The following is a 21232-nucleotide window of genomic DNA, read 5'->3' as shown; positions in this document are numbered from 1 at the left end:
CCACAGGTCACCGCGACTGGTACGAGAATGCTTGGGACTAATCCTGCGGTTCACCGTATATCTGCGATAGCTGTAACTAACGATGAGTTTCATCCCTTTAACATTTGACTCGCGTATAACACTTTTTTTTTATTTATCTTATCATACTTACTCGCTCTTTTAGAAAAGAATTCAATGATATTTTGCAGGAAAAAAATATACATCGAGTATAGTACGAATATTTGATATCGAAGAAATCAAGGATGGAAGAGGCGTTTGAATGTGAAAAAGCGCAGACATATCTTTTCGAGAAGAACATCGAATTAAAGGATCCCCCAAACTGCTCACCGAGCTGTACAAGCGACGCGCCACGAAAATTATTGGCATCTTCCGTTCCATAATGGTTGTCTAACGCCGCAATAAAGCAATGAGGGGAGCAGAGGGTGGGGTGGATTTAAAGGGCGTGCGAACTCGCTTTTACGCGTCGGATGCGAAACCCCGATTCAATTTATATCCTGTGGCCGCGCACTTCCTGCTTGCGGCGCGCACATCTTTCAGGATTGCACCACTTCGTCCACTTCCGGAGGATTCCAACTCTCGGCTTCTCTCTCGCTCTCTCTTTCTCTTTCAATCTCTCTCTATGAAATACGACGATGATTCTATCGGCAGCGGGTGTCGCGACGATTTCTCGAAGGGAAACGTGTGGAAGGGTGACGCAAATAAATCGCGTTGCAAAATGGATCGGGCGACGTTATAGCGGTCGACGTCACGCATCGGCGAGTGTCAAAACACCGTGGAAGAGTCTGCAGCTCTTACTACGATGCATTAAAGGGAACCGAGTTAATGGACAAACGAGATCGGCCATTCTCCTCCCCTCTCCAAGGAATTGTCAAAATACACGGCGAAAGATAAATCGAATATATAACCGAGATCTCGAAGGGACAGCGGATTAAACAAATACGCATTCGTGTTTTGTCAGTGTATCTCATTTTTTTTTAAATACTTGAGTGTTAAATTCAGTGAGATTCTATTTTTCAGCAATAGCATATATATCTCATGTATCGAAGGTCGATTCTTTTTCCGCAGGACCGACGTCTCGAATACGCGGTCGGGGAATCGTACGGAGCTTTACATCGCAATGTATATGTAACTATAAGAGTCGAGAGATAAACGGCGGCGGTTATCTACCGAGGTTGAGAAAAGCAGAGAGAGAGAAAGAGACATAGAGAAAAAGAAACAGGAGGATAAGAAGAAATAGGTAAATTCTGATACGGACCCGCACCGGGAGAGGAGCGGAGTAAGAAAGATGGGACGAAAACATCGATTGCAGGGGCTTGTAACACCGCGGTACGAACAGAGGGATCAAGCCGAGCGATAAACCAAGCGGCCTGGAAAATGCCGGATCAACGGTACGATGTTTCAGCAAAAACTGTCTGGAATCGGAACAGCCCCGGCTCAGAGGGGGAGGTGGGGGAGGCAAGAGTCGCTCGCCAGAGAACCGCGGAGCTCTTCTCGTGGTTTCTGCCTACGATCTCTGCCTCCCTTTCTTCCTCGGCGAACGCTTGCCATATAGTGTATATATATATATATATATATATATATATATATATATATATATATATATATATATATATACACACGCACACGTATACATATATATGTGAGTACATACATATTACGGGTACAATCGTGTATGAATTTTGCGTTATGCCATCGTTCCGCACACGAGTCCCGACGGATTTATGAGAAAAGTAATATGAATTAAACTAATGCTTCTCTCTCTCTCTCTCTCTTTCTCTTTCTCTCTCTGCGCTCTGGCTATGCGTCGTGCTGTAAAAAAAGGACTCTCGCCTCTGAAATTCAATTGAGAATAATTCACCGTAATAAAATATAACGAAGCTTCGCGAAACAGTTTACATTGTTGTTGAAATAAAATCAACATTAATTAATTATCCACGATAGTATATTAATTAAATTCTATATTCAACAAAAGATAAGTTCAATGATTCGATCTAAGGACGAACACTTTATATATTAATGTAAAAATAAACTGTTCAAATATAGCATTTTCGAAAAAAACAAACATCTCTTCTAAAAATATTTCTACCCAATCGTATATCGCTAGAAAAATAATGCAATGTATAAATAATAATTACCAAAGTAGCGAGAGAAGTAAAAATAAGAGATGGACATCTATAAAAAAATACGTGAAACTTATATGCAAGATTAAGAAAATTATCATTCTGTAGATAACTTATCGGACAATGGTTAATGAATGTAAGACTTTATTAAAGTATTTAATATAATATTTACTTCAATGTCCATGTAACATATATAATTTAACAGAATATATCAAACAGAAAATATCGAAGACAGATTGTTTATTTTTCAATTTTGATTAAACTCTCTTTATCAACCGATACGAAACACAGTAGAAGTTATCGTATACCGTTGAGAGATGGCAACTAGACCAGTTAGAGGATGGCAAGCTAAAAATTACCGATCAACGTACAACTAAATGCTACGAGTTACACGACTATAAGCGTGAGAAACGTCAAAAGAGCCGTGCCTCTTATTAGTTTAGTTGTGTAGTATGTGAGATTTTTGGTTGGACGGATCCGATTATGTAGTACGTCAAATATGAAGACGATAGAGGGCAAAGTAGTATTGCTGGGATCGCAGGGTAAGTGATGATCGCAATAAAACGCGCGGCGTAAAATTTGCCTGACGTTATATAATAGGAATAAATGATTTTTTTTTGACGTCCCGAAAGCGCAATTCGCATAAATTTATAGACGCGATCACGCATCTCAAAGATTAGTCATCGCGTTATTGTTCCCGATTTATCCTTTGTTATGTCATGGAGGTTAGGTGAACAAGCTCAGTTTGAATCTGCTGCTTATTTACATTCATTACGAAATTAGATGTTGCAATATCTGATATAATTGCTTGATTATGTTGTGCGAATGAAATGAATTCACTTAAAATCTCTGATGAAATACAAGATTTTTTTTCCACTTTGTGACCCTGAACTAATGAGAATTTATTGTCGATGCATGAACATGTCAATATATGTGCATATGTGATTGTTCGATTGTAGAGATAATTATTGATTACAAAAACGTCAAATATTTCGACCACTTGAAGCGATATTCGACAAATTATTTAGTGAATTTACAGTCATTGTCTTTACAATCGTTATAGAAACAATACGTATTGATGACGTAAATAATTTGTATCGACGAATGCTTTTGTTATTGATAGCTATTGTTGATCTTTCGTTCATTATCGAGATATCAAAGAACTTGTTCATTCTTTCTAAGAATTAAATCGTAAAAAAGAATGATATCATTTTGCATCAGATATTTGACACGAGTGGCATAATGTTTATTTATATTACAATACATACACTCTCGGATGGATGGAGATCAAAATCCGCGTATGACATTCCGGCAAAGCGCATTGATAATATGTAAGGCATATACTCTAGGGAATCCCGTAATCAGCTTTTTACATATCTTTTTTTAGCGCAATCGCATTTTTTATACATACGATATTTAATCAAAAACAAAAATACCGATAGCAGCGATGAATGAAAATAAAAAATAATTGCGAAATTATAATGTCTCAATGAAACATTATATAATAATTTTTTTCTCAAAGTTTTTTTTATTAGTTACAAGAAAGAAATAAAAAAATGTTAAATACGAAATTATATATATTTAGAATTATATAATCTCTCTCTCTCTCTCTTTCGTGTAATTAAATAAAATAGGAAAATTATAGAAAATAATTTAAAGTGGAAATGCAATTAATGCCGATAAAAATAATCCAAGCGCATTTTATCAAGATCAAAAATGGAGATGCAAAGAAAATAGCGAATTGTATATATATATGTATACTGACAGAGAAATTATTTCAATTTTAAAATGTCAATTATATAGCGGCTATTGCTCTCTATTATATAATAAAAATATATGAATGCTATTTTCATACATATACAAGGTATTTTAGGAATAAAAATTTTAAGAGATGAGTATGAAAAAAGTTCATGTGAATTTATGTCTGATTCTGAATGTCACATTTGCATATTCAATACGTATGTATAGTATTTTAATAATCCTTCAAGCAGCTTATACAAAGTACAATAGTCAAACATCGATTATTTATAGAACGAAGAATAGAATACACACCATATAACTTTATCTCGGAAACTAGAAGCGAACACATGATCATATAAACTTTTTTTCTCAGAATAACCGATACACTATCTTATCTTTCAAAATATTGACCTTTTTACAATGATATATATTGTAGTAAAATGTACCGTTGTATTTTATTACAATTACTGCGACGTAGCTATATCATTTTAACAAAGTTTTATTTTGTCATTAATTAAAAATGAATCTCCTTATCTGATAGCACGTGATTTTAAATTACTATGCAAGAATCGAATCTTTACACAATTTTATGCAGCTACATGAAGATTCGCATAATCAATTATATCTACTTTTACATTTAATTATTTCTTTTTTTTTATTAAATCATTACAATAATAATTATAAAGGTAATAAAAATAATTAAAAAAAATAATTTAATAAAAAAATTATAATTAAATGTGAAACTAATATATATATAATTAATTATGTGACGTTCTATCTTGTTTTATAAAATAATTTTCTTGTACAGTAGCTTATAATCACGTGCTATCAGATAAGGAGATTGATTTTTTTGGTATTTATAGAACGAAAGTTTGATATATGTATATGTATGTCACATGTATTAAATGATAGCTAATATTGAACACCAATATTGAATTATATATGCAAGTGTTATTGGTCTACAAATCGCCATATTTTCAGGTGTTGGCAAAACGAGTTTAATCGGACGTTACATAGGAAACTTTGATAATGTAAGTCCGACGATAGGAGCATCTTTCTTCAACTGCAAACTCAACTTAGGGGATATGAAGATAAAATTACATGTATGATTGTAAACAAATACTTGTTGAGTTTTAATATTAATATTTAATAATTAATAGAAAAATTTAGTATATCGAATTAATAGTCATGAAGTTCCATCAATCGTTGCTCGCGTTGTCTTCTCAATTAATCTCTGACCTCTCTATTCTTTGCTTCGATTGTCTTTGTATCGTTATCATCTTTCATAATACAACCCTAAAATTCACGCTTCCAATTGACCGTTTATAAAATCATTCGAATCGCTCTAAAAAGTTGAAAGCGTTTCGTTTGAAAGACTTCCTTTTACAGGTATGGGACACGGCTGGCCAGGAAAGATTCCGATCTATGGCGCCGATGTACTACAGAAACGCCAACGCGGCCATGCTGGTGTTCGACCTTACACAGTACAACAGCTTCGCCGCGATCAAGGGTTGGGTAAAGGAGCTGCAGCAGAACGTGGAGGACACGATGGTGCTGGCCGTGATCGGAAACAAGTCCGATTTGCATCAGCGGCAAGTCGACGGTGAGGAGGGTCAGAAGTACGCCACGTCGATTGGTGCTACGTATCATGAGATTTCAGTGTTACATAACGAGGGAGTGGAAACCGTTTTTCTGGCTATCGCTAAGGGTCTGTTGAGAATATCGGACAATAAAGACATTACCTCTGTCAAGATTTCCGACTCGAGTAGTTTTTTTAACGGTGATGGCATGCCGCTCTCGCCCTCCGTCGAGGAGAGCCCGCAAAACACCAGTATTGCGCACGGCATACTCGAGAAGCCGTTCACCTGCTGCTAAATTCTAGCTCAAGAGCGACAATAGCAGTTATAAGAAAAGATTGTAAGCCTTGCCGAGACGAGCTTGCGTTAACGCATAATGATTGTGCTGCGACGACGACCAAAGAATTTTTAAATGTTACTCGCCGATAATTTTTTTTCCTTTTGACAATATTAATTACGTTGACGAGTCACATAAAAATTAAAAAAAAAAGTAAAGGAAGTTTCACGATGCGTCTCCATTTTTTTGAAATGCAAGATGCACGCGCAAGGTAAACGACAATCTGCTCTTCCACGTAGTTTCCGTTCTAGCTCGATTAGATCACAATAACGCTTGTGTCGATTTATCGCAGGCGTTAAGTCGATGATATCAAAATACTATCAAACACGATTGTAACGCTAAAGCAAAGGGAATTAAATAATTTAATTTTTCTATAAAATGAGTACTAAGAGAGACAAAAAATGATACATATCTTGTTATATAGTGAATTTATATGTAAACGAGATTTCATAGAAATTTAACGCGGTACGTTAATTCGTGTCAAAGTGATTAGGGTCGTGATGAGTTATAAGCCAGGAAATGTACACAATGCTATAAGCTCAACTAATATAATTATAATTATTATAATTTTCGCAAGCTGTATGCAATCTTTTGATTTGATAAATTTTGATGTGTATCAATTCTTTTTTATAAAATATGATCGAAATACGTAAAAGATTATGCAAAATTGATTAACGCATGTATGACGATTGTGTAATTTGTCATTAGAAAACTTTAGTTTTAGCAAATTACAGCTAATTATTATTATGATTAATATTATTTTGATTACATTACTATATTTACTAATTTTATGCTAAAATTAACAGTATTCTGCATCTATGTGCAAATTTATTTATAATCGGAATAGAGATTAGATGTATTATGTTTTTGTTTTTTTTTCTATGAAGACTGTGCTAAATTTTAAGTTTAATTATTTTTTTTCTATGCAAAAAGACGACGAATTATTTTCGATACTTTTAAGAAAACTCTCAATACTGTCATTTTTATTTTTGCACGCATCGTGATACGCACGTTCACGCGCCTCGTCATACACTTTATCAAGTTTTTATATTCGATGAAGATAAATATGTTTGTAATAAAAAAACGTGCAACGTATTTAAATAATCTATCTTTTATACTCCTGTTACTATTTGTGCGTATACAGATTTTATGATATTTAAAAAAGTATTCATCAATAAATAATAATAATAATTATTATTATAAAATTAGTATGAAATATATATATATATATATATATATATATATATATATATATATATATATATATATATATATAATATATTTTATAAAATAATAATAATTATTATTATTATTAATACTAAATGCATAAAAATAAAAATCACACTTATATATCGTAATGTCCTACATAGTCGAGATGGGATGGCGTTTGTTCGAGATCCGAAAAGCTGCACCTCCTCGGGAAATCTCGTCGCGCTACGACAGAGAGCGATAATCACACAATGACTCATTCTCACTCCAGGCCGGGCCTCGCGGAGCGTGACGTCCCAGCTTTGTCTACATGTAACTCGGCTTATTTTTGTTATGTAAGTGCTCGTTTACTATGCATCTAGGCCCATTAGAACTCCGCGGCGGCGTCTTCGAAACCGATGCGTAATGGAAAGATGCGCTCCACGCTCAGGGTCGCCCGCGCGTGCGAGAGTCAAGGAACTTGGAAACTCGCGTTTTCTCACTAGCACAATTCGAACTCCGCGACATAAAAGAGAGAAAAGGATTCCAAGTTCATGCAACGCGAAGAATGATCAGAAAATCACTTACATGCGCCGATATAAAGAATTTAAAAAATATAATACAGAAGTTGCGTCTAAAAATAGTCAAAATATTATTTAAGAAAAAGAGATACTTTATTACGCTATTATGCGAATAGCAATATTGCAATAGTTATCGAATAAGTTCGTTTAATTAATTACTCGATATCTTCTTGATCAGCTACAGATGCATACGTATCCAACTAAATCCGGACTTGATTCCAGAACCGGAAAGATTCAAGATGCGAGAAGAAACCGTTAGACTGTAATAGCCAATCTGTTGGTTCCTGAATATAATCGTGAGATAGATGCAATGTCGAAGATGTAATTACACGAGTAAAAGCGTTCGGACGATTAACTGAAATCAAAACGGCACTTTTGTTCTCCAATAGCGGGAGGATCGATTAGCATAATGAAGTTGCGAGCATAATGAAGTTTTATTACCGTTTAAAGACAATAGGCCGTAAAGCGGTATCCGACGATTGGCCAATTGCAATTTTCATTGCAAAACTACATCTCGATCGTTTAACGCGGAGGAAACCGGCGCGTTGAGATTTTACACGCCCTTTTCGACACGCTCGTGACGCTAGAAAATTATTTTCCAGGTCCTTGACATGCGTGCGCGCGAGACAACTTGTATTTCGCGCTTTGGCAAACAGGAAGAATTTCATCTCGTCATGTCGTTGCAACAACTTGCATTTTCACTTTCTTCTTTTTCGACGATCGCGCTTTTTCGAATGGGACAATCGGAGCTTTTTTCCTAAACTAAATGAGATATTTTTTAAAATAAAATTAGCCATTAATGATATAAAATCAATAAGCACTGTAAATTTGTCTTTTTGTGTTACAAATGATTTTATGTGATAATTCATAAATTTTTTAGCATTTTACTAAAATGATAAGTCGTGATAGCTACTAGATAGGTATACAAATTCACAACTGTTTTTTTCATTATTGGCAATGATGCTTGCAAATCCCCTGATGAGAATAATGAGACATTGCAACAAGTTTTTCTTGTTTCAACTATATTCGTACATACGATATCGTGGATGATCTACGCAAGCGCGCACGAGGAGGGTATACAATTCAGTTTCGCAATATTACGAGCATCACGATCTGCTCCGTTCGTCGGTGTGTTAATTAAATGCAGGCGCGAAACTGCAAAGCGAGGGAAAAAAAGAGGAGAGAGATTCGCGTGCGCGCTGATCCTGTGAGCGAGCACGAGCTCCTTTGAGCGTGCAAGCGTCACACGGAGGAGCGAGTAGGAGAAGAGGAAGAGGACGAGGAAGAAGAGCGGCAGCAGGTACACAAGCGGAGGAAGCAGAAGAAGCGATCATAACTCCGGGCTCTTCTGTATAAGACAATGATACAGTTACACGATGCTCTCAGTTGTGGGCCAATCGTAAGAAGTACGGTTCAAAGAGACTCATACGTGAAAGTGTAATGAACCGCGACAAGGACGATACGTTAATTACACGTCCGGTCCGACGTAATTAAATAGATAAACGCTCATTAACATCGCCGGAAGCGACCGCCAAATGACAGGATCGCTCGCAAATCGGCGCAATCAATCAAGATAATGAGTGAATGTCTAACAGTGATAAAACAGAAGAATTTTTCCTGTGTGATAAAGATTTTTATGCGATGATGTGTGCATCGAGTTTTCACGATTTATCTTGAAATACAATGTATTACACGGAAAGAATTGTTGACGGTTACGTTCACAATTGCTAATCGTGTGTGTCTATCTTCGGTCAAAAGGATATTTTTTTCAGGGACGTTTCGTGTGAGTGAATCGTAATTCATAGATTGTTGATAGAGTGAGATGTCGGACAACGGTTAGAAAGTAATAAAGCATTTTAATTAAGAAAGGAGAATAAGTCAAGACTAATTGAAACATAAATATTGCCAACCAAGAGTTAAGATGATCGTGTCATAACAACACGCGCGAGAATAGTGAGAACAACTTTTATCAAAATTGAAAGCACAGTGGAAGCAGGAAATTGTACAATATAGGCATCATGTGAAGTAAAATGAAGTGAATATTCTTGGAGCACGAAAAATTTCTGTCAGCAATGGAATATCATCAGCGGGGATTCCTCGTTTTCATCATTTGTTTCCTACGATCCTCTCAAGTATCGCACTCCAGCGGCCTCACCATCGATAATCAACTTGTAATCATCGCAAATGGTGAGCGACAACGATTTATCGCCACAGTATATTGAATACGATAATTAAACATTATGATTACATGATGCAGATTGCTATACACGAGTGGCTATCGGATTTAAATTGCCGGACATGGACATTTTCTCCAGCGTCGCGGTTGGCAGCATTTCGGAATGCGAGGATGAGTGTTCCAAGAGAAGGAATTCCTGTAACGCGTTTACTTTCGGGTACACGATAATATGCGAACCGCATAAATGCAGAGAACTATAATTTCAATTCATAAGAAGAATTAAATACAAAATAATTAAAGAAAAAAAAATATATAATATAAATAGAATTATATATATTAATAATAATAAAAAAAATAGAATTATATTTTTATAAATAATCTATAACATATTATTATAATTCTTTGACAATGTTTTCCTATGTTTTGATATGTAGGATCAGTATCAAGGGTAACGGGACATGTGCGCTGAGTAGAAAAATGCCGAAGCCCGAAGAGCTGCAAACTCACGCCGATTACGATGTCTACGTGAGAAGTCAACGTTCGCTACATTGCGAACCTGATCGACTTTACAAGATGAGAAGCGGCGGCATCGGAGAAAGGGGAAATGAGACAAAGTCGACCGTGATATTTGGAAGTGGCCTTTCGGATCCGACAATATCAAGTATCCTGTCATCTTCAAGGTATGATTCTCTCATCTCTCTCTCATTATTAATTTCAAACCGTAAACAATCCCATCATTAGCATTCCTATTGTTTGCTACTATCTCAATAAATATATCTACGAAAATAATGGAAATGTTTATATTCTACCGAAAAGTATGTTTTTTAACATATTAATGAGAGGTTTCAACTTACGTATTCATATGTTCTTTTGTAGCATAAATTGTCAAAATATACATACATGTCATTTTAAATGAATAGCTTGATCGAGTATCAATTTAGCTTTTCAAATTTTCTCTCGATTTTTATTCGTGTTAATTAAGCTAGAATTTAACTAATATAGTTATTACGATACGATTTTATGTGACTTTCACACCTGAAGAAACATGGGAAGCACGATGCACGTTGTTAATGATCCTTCGTACCAGCAAGGATACGTGAATTCCTTGGACGATGAGCGCCGGATCTCCGATATCCTTAGAAACAGAAATTCAATATCGCCAGCCAACAGTCCTTTCGGAATCAACAACGTAGAGATCGATAACGATCTCTCGATATATCCGAACCGTAAATCGATGTTCGATCAACAATATTCCGACCCGAATTACGATCTCGGTCGACCGTCCACTCGAAATCCTTTTGACGATATCAACTATCTAAATTTTGAATCAAACTCGGGCAACGATTATCGGTTATATAAACCTCTCACTGTCCATAACGGGTTCTTCGATATTCTTTCGAGGCCCATCTTCGCCCACGAAACATCGAAGAACAAGTCTCCAGCAGATTTCAAATTCTGGATCGATCCGACGAAAGATCGAAACATATTTACGAGTCATCATCAACATCAGAATCAAGGATATTTCAATAATATGCATAGGAATCACGGGATTATCATGCGACCGAAGCAGAACGAGTTAGTCACAGGAAGTTATGATATCGATAAAATGTCTCGGACTGTCGCTAATAATTTCGAGACGGATGGAACAAGAATTTCAACTGGAAGATTCAAGGACACTTATGACATCCAGAATGCAGGATCGTGGATATTTCGCGGTTTTGATGCGAGGATCGCTGATAAATGTGAGTAATCATCTCTTTTTTTATCAAGATAAAGAGATTTTTCTGCCGCGTTTCTCTTCCTTTTACGAATGCCATTCGAATTAATCTGCGCGTGTAAGCGATGTGGTAAACTTTAGGTGCAATTCTAGCACCTGGGCAAACGGAAACGCGAATCTCCGTCTTTAACGAGGCGTGTACGAAAGAGCGGAGGCACAAATCTTCGGCCGGTTGTCGCTGCGCTTACTTCGCGTATGATGCATATGTGAGGCGCAACCTCATTTTTTTCTACGGCAATCATACGATTGCATTAAATGTGCTAGTACCGTGTTCCGCAAGTTGATTATTATTCTCTTACGTAAAGCATTGGCATTAAAAGGTACGACATTCGTTATTGCATTAATTTTCTCTTTGGACATAGAATTGCTGTACTTAAAGTTTTCGCACCTTAAATTGTAAATGTAACTCAATTTGATGCTAGCACAATCAATTTATCTTAGCTTTAATGATTTTTATATAATAATTTTGAAATATTAGATATGTATTTTCGACAAATTGATGACATAATTCAACAAAAAATAATTTTTTTTCAAACACGAGAACAAGATTAATCCTTTTCTGTTGTATATTTTTGACGATGATAAACTGTTTTTAATTGAAAAAAAATAATCACATATTAATAACATATTTAATATTTTGATTGAAATTAAACTTCCTTAATATATCACACATTCCGCAATTAATAATATGACAAAATATTAACATTTCTAGCAATTTTTTTTTTAAATTATGTGATGAAGCAAAATTTGGAATCATATATAGCATCAAAAAAAGTTACGAAAAATAGCTAGTCTCATTCTGTCTTTTTTTTTTTAATCATGTAATATGCCATATTTTATTGAAATCAAAGATAACAATGACAAAATTCGAAAAATTCGATAATACCGTGAAAATATGAATGGATTGTTAAGTTCGTTATCCTGCGACATCAATCGGCTTAATTACTTGATCATCGCAGTCAGTCGGCACTATTTATCGAGCTACGTTCATCTACAAACTGCCGATTGACAAATGCGAACGGCATTGACACAGATTTTAAACCGTATGCGAATTAACTCGTTGCGTCCGTTGACTTCCGGCGTTAGCTACCGCTCTTAGCTTATCGCATAGCTTTCGCATATCTTTCTAACTACCACGTGACCGAATAACCGCGATCCTCTTCGCGGATTATTAGATAATAAAATAATGAAAATTGAATATACTTTTTTTAAAGAAACAATGATTAAAAGAAAAATATGTCTAACAATCAACTATTTTTTCTTATGCAAAGTTTGTTGCCTGAACAATGACTAGCTAAAGGAAACTCAATGATTTTTCGCGATTGTGCCACCACGGAACAGAAATGACAAATTGCACAAGAAAGAAAAATGTCGAGACGTTGCAGGACGTCTGACGTCCGGTTCGCGTGATCTACGAGCATAAGACGCTTTTACTTTCGACAGTCCCTTTTATTCCTGCCTGCGCTTCAAATTAATTGCGCGTCCGTTACTTTGATCAGGAATTGTCGCAATCGACTGGACTGCCGCCGATTCCGACACTATTTATAAAATTTGACTTTTAAATCGCCTTTCAAATAATCTCAAAGTTCGATAACGGTCGTATGAGGTCACAATAATTATATTTAGCTGACTGAATCGCGGAAGTATACGGCTTTACTGACGTTATAGTGCCACATTAAGAGCTAGGCTGGCTGAAATAATTGAGATAATTGTGACCCTGACGAATCTCGAAGGACAACATATCCCTTCTAAAATGATGTCACCTCTCTTTGTTTCTTGGTACAAAAGTTTAAAGACAGAAAAATGCAAATGGTTCCGGCAGTTGGTTTCCGAACAGAGATCTTAGAGCGCACGAACAAATAATAATTTCTTATATATCTTGCTTGATAATAGATATGCAAAAAGATAAAAAAATTATATAAAATACATTAAACGACTTGAAAATAAAATATATGTATGTATGACAGTTTCTTTAGATTATAATCGATTAAGTATTAATTAAATCAAGGAATAATAACGATAATGTGAACGAAAAGTAATTTAAACATCGTTATAAAGATATATACACTTGCAAAGTCAGTGTCTTAATTAGAGATTTATATCCTGCAATTACTAAAAAGCGACGTCGAGTAAATCAATCCCACATAATCGTACGCAAAGTACCGCAAATGATGCCGCTCAACGAAAGAATGAAACGCTCGCGTGTCCATGAGCAAAGAAAAATAATAGTAAGTGGAATCATTAATGATCATGTAACGCGCTGAAATCCCTCCCCCGACGTGTGAGCACGGTTCCTCCCACTATCCTCGCGGAAACGTTCACTTTTCTATAAAACGATGCGAACCCGTAATTTCTCCGTTACTTTTTGCGCGATTTTCAGTTTGCGCCAATTTTTCGCGGACGTGCCAACGAAATCGGGGGGCACGAATTCGGAAATGGGAAGCTAAATTCAAAGGAGAAGATCATTTTCTCGGGAGATAACAAAATGGCTCTGCCTTGTCGCGACTCGTGGTACATCACCGAAATAAATCGCGGCTCGAAGGAGAACTCGAAACGCTGAGAAAAAAACATCGCCTCTCTCGCGATCACGAATGGAACATCCATTCCGGCGATCGAACGCGAATAGAATCATGTCGATACGACGACGATGGTTGTGGACTTTTGTGCTAGTCGTAATCATTCGACGAGCTACTTCAGACTCGATCATTATAGTGGAGGATGAGTGCTCGCGTAAGTCTCTCTAAAAAAATATTATACCTGTAGAAAGTGCACTGAAATTTTTTTTTACTATATAGCATGCTACAGAAGACTGCTGGCCGGCAAGAAGAGCTTGGAACTGCATGTCAGACGCGCCGTCGAGTGCGAAAACATCGAAGATTGCCATCGCGCCTGCGACTATGAGAAATTTTTCATTTGCGAGGGTTTTAATTACAGGTAATTTTTTAAATTAATATCTTTATAAAAATTTACAAAAATTAATTTCTATAATTCGTATCATAATTATGACTTTCTATTGTACACATATTTTTTGTTACGTGTCGAAAAGAAATCAGACATTTCAATATGAAATTATGTAATTCTCCGGAGATGACATAGTTATTTTCTCTTGGTATAATTCCCCCGATGAATTTTGATTTTCTATGATTTTTAATTAGATATCTCAATAAGTACTGTAAGATAAGCGAAAATAATCTGTATAACAGTTAACAACAATTATTCACGCTTGGAATCTTCCAATGATTTTACATTATTTTTATATATGTGAGTATACATATATATATATATATGTATGTAGGGTATTTGTCATCAAATGCACACGCAAAATACAATGCGTACATATGCATGACCGATCGTGCGATTGCATCACGGACAATTTGATCGCGCCACAATCTGTGACACGCTTCTCCGGTGAGGGGAACTATCACGCACGCGCATTGGGAAAGATTTTTTTCCAATTAACACACATCCAAAAAATCGTTAATCGATAATGATAAATGATTTTAATTGATGAATTTATTTACTGCTGAGTAATAACAATTTTGTGGAAAGACGCTTGGGACATGGGGCGAGAGGGATGTGTGAGATGACATCGGTGCCTTATTCTCGCATGGACTTTCATCGAGACTTCGTGTCGGATCCTCAATGTGATTATTACGAGAGGGATCCGAATTGCATGGCAAACGGGCCTGGAATAAGACCATCCTACTGGAATCAACCGTCTAGACCTAGTCAATCCTACGGTCCACCTTATGGCTCTCCTCATGAAAGACCAGATACAAGGTACGCAATAATTATAAATTTATCTGATATTGATGATAAAACTATTACATCAAAATCGAACGATACAAGCATCTTTAATTTTTAAGAAATATGGAGATTGATTAAGATGTATGGAAATTTAAAAAATTATTGATAAACTTATTTCCATGAAAGGACGCCAATTTACGAAGCAATTCAACAATTTGCACACACACACACACACATTCGTTTATTTAATTATTTATAATTATTTAATTATTTAATTATTTATAAGAATCGTTGACGTCTTTTTTATATAACCAAATAAAATTAATTCATTTTTAATCTAACAAGACCCTACGTCCCGGATCGACGCCCCGAGGAAGTACCGCGACCTTTGGATTACGATCGACCGCCCTTAAAAGAAATTCCCCGACCCTTGGATTTCGATCGACGTCCATCAAACGAGATTCCGCGACCATTCGATCACGGAGATCATCGGCGACCGCCAATCTACGGGCATCCTCATCACGGACAATACGACGATACATTTGATCGGAGAAATTATCTCAATAATCAAGGTCAAACTGGATATTCAGGACCAAGATCTGAAGATTCATTCCGCTATAGCGGTCGATATCCATCTAGACGACCCGTTGATGATGATTTTTACAACAGAAACATACCATGGACGCGGTATCCAAAGTATCCGAATAGACGAATCGATCACGGACCTGCTCACGACATAGGTAACATTTCAGGCGTCTAGATGTAAACTTGACGAGGCTATCGTCTTTTTGTAAAGAAAAATTATTGCGTGTGTTCACATATATAACGTAGGTACAAACGAAATTGGACCGTATCTGCCGGACCATCCAAAGGTTCCGAGTCGGGATTGGGGTACTTACGGCATATATGGCGGCTCTTATGGCTACGATACGAATTACGTGGGAAAGTTCGACGTATCGAAACATTATCCGAAACCGCCGCAGCCTAAACCGCCTCCGCCTCCACCCCCGCCACCACCGCGCCCTTACGAGAACGACCACTTTTACGGAGATTTTTACAATTACGGCGGTGCGTTCGGATACGGCGATAATTACATTCCGGCCAATCAGGATCCGCTTTACGGCGGTACCGGAAAGACGGAAGAGTGCTCCGTCCGAGCCGGTGCGGGATTCAAACTTAGCAGAGGTGTCGTTCGAAAGACTTATCTGACGGCGAATTTAGATCAATGCGAGAGCCTGTGCCTTAACGAAAAGAGTTACATTTGTATGAGCTTCAGTTACAGGTAATTTTAATAATTTTAACAATAGAAAAGTCGTATATGATTGTCTTATAGAGTTATACGTATAAAATTTAATATTAATAAAATTTAATATATTAACATATAATTAAACGTTATAATTAAATGTTACATATTAAAATTTAGTATATATAACATTTTATATATATATATATATATAAAATATGAATATAAAATATATAAAAATATTTATATTAATTAATTTAATATTAATTACTAATGTTAATTGGACAGGTACAATGTAGCACCCACGGACCCTACGGACAATTGTCTTCTCAGCGATGTTTCGTATAAAGATCTGAATTTTTACATCGATATTCAACCGGATCGTGATTACGATATTTATGCCATGATCGCCAACTCGAGAACCTGCGGCACGAAAAGAGAACCGAGTCCGCATCCTCCGGATGGTATACATACATATATATACGATTAATTGATAAAGAATTTCACATTATTGATTAATTTTTAATTCTAAATGCAACTTGACATGAAAATAATTTGTAATATGTATTTTTTTTATTTCAATTTTAACTAGATTGGCAAATAAAACTGACTTTTAGATAATGCAATTTATTGTCCCGAGCGTTGCACTACTGCCCCGATTGCGTTACCATACATTATACGTTCCGCTTTGTGTTTCCGGTAACAACTAAAATTGACAGGCAAACTCTATAAATCGTCTGTCTCTCTCGCGTGTTTTATTCAATATAGGACTCGCGACAGTTATGAGGAGTTTGTTTTTTATGAAACTTTTCTAGAATGTTTTTGGAGAGTCAGAAGCGGATTCGGAATGCCGGCGGACGTCGTTAGAAAATCGACAACAGTCAATAATCTAGGGGAGTGTCAAGCGGCGTGCATTTTAGCGCAAGACTTTACATGCAGGAGTTTTGCATTCAAGTAAGCTCAATTCGCATTATTCGAATATAATTTAATTTTTCACGCAAAAATCGATAGCAACAAAGCTAAAAACAATCGAGTAATTTACTTGTATATTACAATGTGCTATTTCCTCTAATTTGTATTGTTAAATATTTTAGGTATGAATTACAAGACCGATCCGATGTTCCAACTAATTGTTATCTAAGTGATTGGCCGTCGCAGGATATCAATCCTGCTCAAATGCCGGATATGGATAGCGCGGAATTGTACGAGAAGGGTAGTTTCGGCAGGGGCTGCGAACCGTACGCCGTGCCATTTTTTAATACGGAGCAATTCAGTAGCAAGCAATCTCCGCAAGGTACAGATGAAGGTATACATGTAAGAAATATCGACTGATTAGAAAATAAAATATTCCTTAACATTATAATTAAATATATAAATATATAACTATGTTAAATTTTCATAAATAAACCTTTCGTAGTTTGTTACTTTGGATATACCAAGCCATGCAAATTGACACCTTACGCCGTGCTTCTGGCAACGTATGTAAATTCGGAGCAAGATTGTCGACAGAAATGCTCGAGGATGAGAGAAACTAATTCTATTCCCTGCATGTCTTATAGTTACAAGTGAGTATATATTAAAGCTTTCGCATTGTTTGCAATTTGTATTGTTTTTAATTTAATCGATTAATGTGTCTAAAATGCAAATATAATTATTATATATAATTAACATTTATAATAATATTAAAATTGAATCGCGATTAAATAAAATCAAGAGGCGATATTTTTTTATAATAAAAAATCTTTCTCTTTCTCTCGAATATGAATAATTATTAATATAAAAAATGAATAATGTCAATTAACTTTAATTTTTATCAATGCACGTTAATTCCCTTCAATTTCCAGACTCACTACGCACGGCACAGAAGAGAATTGCTTGCTTAGTGACGTGCCCATAAGAGACTTGCGACCAGGTCTGGATTACATCTACGACAACAATCACGTCCTGTATGCGTGGAAAGATCTCGATCCTTATTGCGTGATTACGGACTCTTCCATCGATAACGATCATATGTTTGGCGGACAGGGTCATGCAAGACCGCAACTTCCAGGCCCTGTTCGACCCGATTTTAGTCAGGCCGGTTACCCAAGCATGAAACCTGACGATATTTATCCGGATCCTAGACCTTACTTTAAACCAGGGAGTCATTACGGCACGAGGCCGGTCGATCCTGACAAGCCCGATTCTATCAGACCGCATCGTCCTGGCGCTGGATACGGTATTTATCCCGGTGGGCTTGGTGGGTCTCTTTATCGTGAGTATAAACAACTAAAAATATTATAAATTTAAAATTATTACTTAAAAATATTATTATTCACAAAATCTTTAGTTCATTAATTATTTTCTTCGAAATTAGCGAACGATTTTTCGACTTTCCGCCATTACACGGTAAACGGCTATCCGTGCAAGAAGGGTACGAAGTGCGAGAAGAACAAAATCGCCGGATTCTGGAGCTGCGAGCCGGAAGGAAGCGAGTACGGCAGTTGGGACTATTGTTGCGCACCGACTCATCATTGCGGCTTCTCACAAGGATTCCAATATCCATGGTACATATTATTATAAATACGTATCACTCGCAAAACGTAATGCATTTATTTTAATTCTTTTTTATTTTTATATTAATTATTTTATTTTAATTTAAAATTTACTTTAATTCATCTTTCTTTTATATCGCTCCAATCTCGCGCTCGCGAAATTGGAGTATTTATTTCAAATGTATACGATAGATGGAGTACTTGTTCCCCCTTAACATGTCTTTACAAGTTACTTAATAATAATGATATTGAAACTCACAATTCCGGTATATTCCTTGCTTATGGTAACTTGCTATGGTACCTCCTGCTCCAATGTTTCTGGAAACAAGAAAGAAAAAGTATGTTACAAATCGATCGAACTTTAGGTGCTACGTGGGATCATCGGAGGATCAATGGCGGCCTTGCAGCGAGAAATATTATCCTTACCTCCCGAGTCTGCGGCCGATCCGGCCGATCCGGCCGATGATCGGGGGTGACGGTCGTCTCGATCATCACGATCGTCTCGATCATCACGATCGTCTCGATCATCATGATCGTCTCGATCATCACGATCGTCCCGATTATCGATACGATCCCGGTTACAGCAGGCACTGGCCCATCACGTACTTGCACGGGGAATCGCCGCCGAATTGCACGGATTCACTCGCGTCCGCGGATAACAGCGAGGCTCGTCGTTCGAACGAGACCACCCCCCTCACGATCGTAACCGCGATCAAAGGCGACAAGAACGATACCGCGATCGCGAACGGGGCGCGCCGACGACGGCTACGGGTGCGTACGATCGCCAACGATCGCCGCGCGATCCTCTCGCGAAAAATCGATGCCCGGATCGCGGTGAACGAGGTAACGGCCACGCAAAATCAAACTAATCGCGAGCGCGCCGCGAAAATTGAACGGGTTTCAAAACCGATGAGCACTGTCGCGTCGATCGCGGCGCCGATCGTCGCGCCGCCAGCGGCGGCGAACGCAAGTGACGAGGGCGCGCGATTCAAAGACACGAGGAGCGATGACGGGATGCTCCGATTGCCCCTAATCACGCCAAATAATTCACTGCCAGCTCCGGGGGCCTAATATTCGCGGCGAATATATGTACGATCTCGCCATGAGATAAACGATATATACTTTAATTATATTAATGTCCAGATATTATTCGAAGATATTATTTGAAGATTGAAATTGGTCGATAGATATTTCAAGATAAAATATATTGTGTGTTTATTTGAGGAAAATATATGAAATTTTTGTTTTATAATCTTGTAATAAGTTATGATTACGTTATATGTTTGTTTTATAATCTTGTAATAAGTTATGATTACGTTAATTTTGTAAATACATAGATAGAGATTCTAAGATTATACATTAGAAATTAATTTTCTATAGTGTTATAAATATCGAAATTCGTATATTATTGTACTTACATTGGAGGCGTCGCTATTTAAATCAATCAAGATTTTACAATATATGATTACGTTTAATTTTTAGTAGATAAATATTAATACATTTTAAAAAAGTAGATAAATTTTTAGTAGATAAATATTAATACATTTTAAAAAAGTAGATAAATTTTTAGTAGATAAATATTAATACATTTTAAAAAAATTACGTAAATAGCGACCATTATCGAATTGCAATATATATTTCAATCGCGAAATTGCAGTATCTTAATAGCTCGTCATATCGCAATTTATTTATAATATCTCGTCATATCACATTTTATTCACAACTGCAATCAACGTCATTACTTTAATATCTGAGTTAACCTAAATTAATTGTAAAAAAGATATAAGATAAGACTAATAAAAAATAAAAAAAGTTATTGTGGCATTATTATTTATTGAATTTTCAGGAATTTTGAAAGAGATTGATATCAATTAACATTTTATCTAAATAAAATATATTTATATAATTATTAACACTTTATAAGTGCCATATAACAGAGAGTAGGAAAGTAGTCTGAATGACGGATATTATTAGCTAGCAATTTTAAAGTTTCGAGATTCGCAATAATTCATTCTATTTTTAAATTTAAATGTCAATACTCAATTTCATAACTCAATTTTGGTAATCTTAAAAACTTTTCCGGAATATAAAAAATATCGATGCATGAACATTAAAAAAATTTTTTTATTTCTTTTATTTTTGGCAACATTTTAATTAGAAAATATAAATAACAAATTGCCGAAAATGTTTGAAATAACTTAATTCATCACTG

At 36.1% G+C, this 21232-nt stretch overlaps 3 protein-coding genes and 1 long non-coding RNA gene across 11 annotated transcripts in view; 3 read left to right on the top strand and 1 right to left on the bottom strand.

The window, feature by feature from the left end:
- Positions 1-1538, top strand: part of LOC145963004 (uncharacterized) — a 30484-nt gene extending 28946 nt beyond the window's left edge. For 2 of the 3 annotated variants that reach the window (XM_083084567.1, XM_083084565.1), the window contains exon 4: positions 1066-1538. In XM_083084567.1, the coding sequence (XP_082940693.1) occupies positions 1066-1129 (64 nt within the window). In that variant the 3' untranslated portion in view covers positions 1130-1538. Of the gene's footprint in view, positions 1-188 lie in introns of all 3 variants that reach the window. The other variant, XM_083084566.1, reaches the window with a different exon arrangement.
- Positions 1-20154, bottom strand: part of LOC145963033 (uncharacterized) — a 269815-nt gene extending 249661 nt beyond the window's left edge. The window contains exons 1-2 of the long non-coding RNA XR_014436058.1: positions 19447-20154; positions 19280-19338 (exon numbers count right to left, since the gene is read on the bottom strand). This is a non-coding gene — a long non-coding RNA (uncharacterized LOC145963033). The remainder of the gene's footprint in view (positions 1-19279; positions 19339-19446) is intronic.
- Positions 2452-6869, top strand: LOC145963031 (uncharacterized). Of its 3 annotated transcripts, none has more exons than XM_083084620.1 (3): positions 2452-2662; positions 4842-4891; positions 5250-6869. In XM_083084620.1, exons 1-3 carry the CDS (start codon positions 2620-2622, stop codon positions 5733-5735), a joined length of 579 nt encoding a protein of 192 aa, XP_082940746.1. In that variant the 5' UTR covers positions 2452-2619; the 3' UTR covers positions 5736-6869. The 3 variants fall into 3 exon arrangements, with proteins under 3 accessions (XP_082940746.1, XP_082940744.1, XP_082940745.1); XM_083084618.1 differs by having other exon boundaries at positions 2455-2662; positions 4842-4963; positions 5214-6869; XM_083084619.1 differs by having other exon boundaries at positions 2465-2662; positions 4842-4963.
- On the top strand, positions 7111-20813 carry LOC145963024 (uncharacterized). 4 transcript variants are annotated; one of them, XM_083084603.1, is made up of 15 exons: positions 7111-9730; positions 9801-9936; positions 10154-10399; positions 10761-11461; positions 14292-14430; positions 15046-15276; positions 15589-15983; positions 16075-16525; positions 16775-16950; positions 17302-17440; positions 17581-17780; positions 17904-18051; positions 18331-18740; positions 18843-19032; positions 19386-20813. In XM_083084603.1, exons 1-15 carry the CDS (start codon positions 9616-9618, stop codon positions 20089-20091), a joined length of 4383 nt encoding a protein of 1460 aa, XP_082940729.1. In that variant the 5' UTR covers positions 7111-9615; the 3' UTR covers positions 20092-20813. The 4 variants fall into 4 exon arrangements, with proteins under 4 accessions (XP_082940729.1, XP_082940728.1, XP_082940730.1 ...); XM_083084602.1 differs by having other exon boundaries at positions 7112-9730; positions 17581-17792; XM_083084605.1 differs by having other exon boundaries at positions 7113-9730; positions 11259-11461; positions 17581-17792; positions 19386-20812.
- Positions 20814-21232: the final 419 nt, after the last annotated feature.

Source organism: Camponotus vicinus, unplaced genomic scaffold (assembly GCF_025532165.1).
Source record: "Camponotus vicinus isolate PSW18456_S1 unplaced genomic scaffold, iyCamVici1.0 SCAF_12, whole genome shotgun sequence".
Lineage (NCBI taxonomy): Eukaryota > Metazoa > Arthropoda > Insecta > Hymenoptera > Formicidae > Camponotus > Camponotus vicinus.
This window is presented reverse-complemented; position numbering and strand designations above follow the sequence as displayed.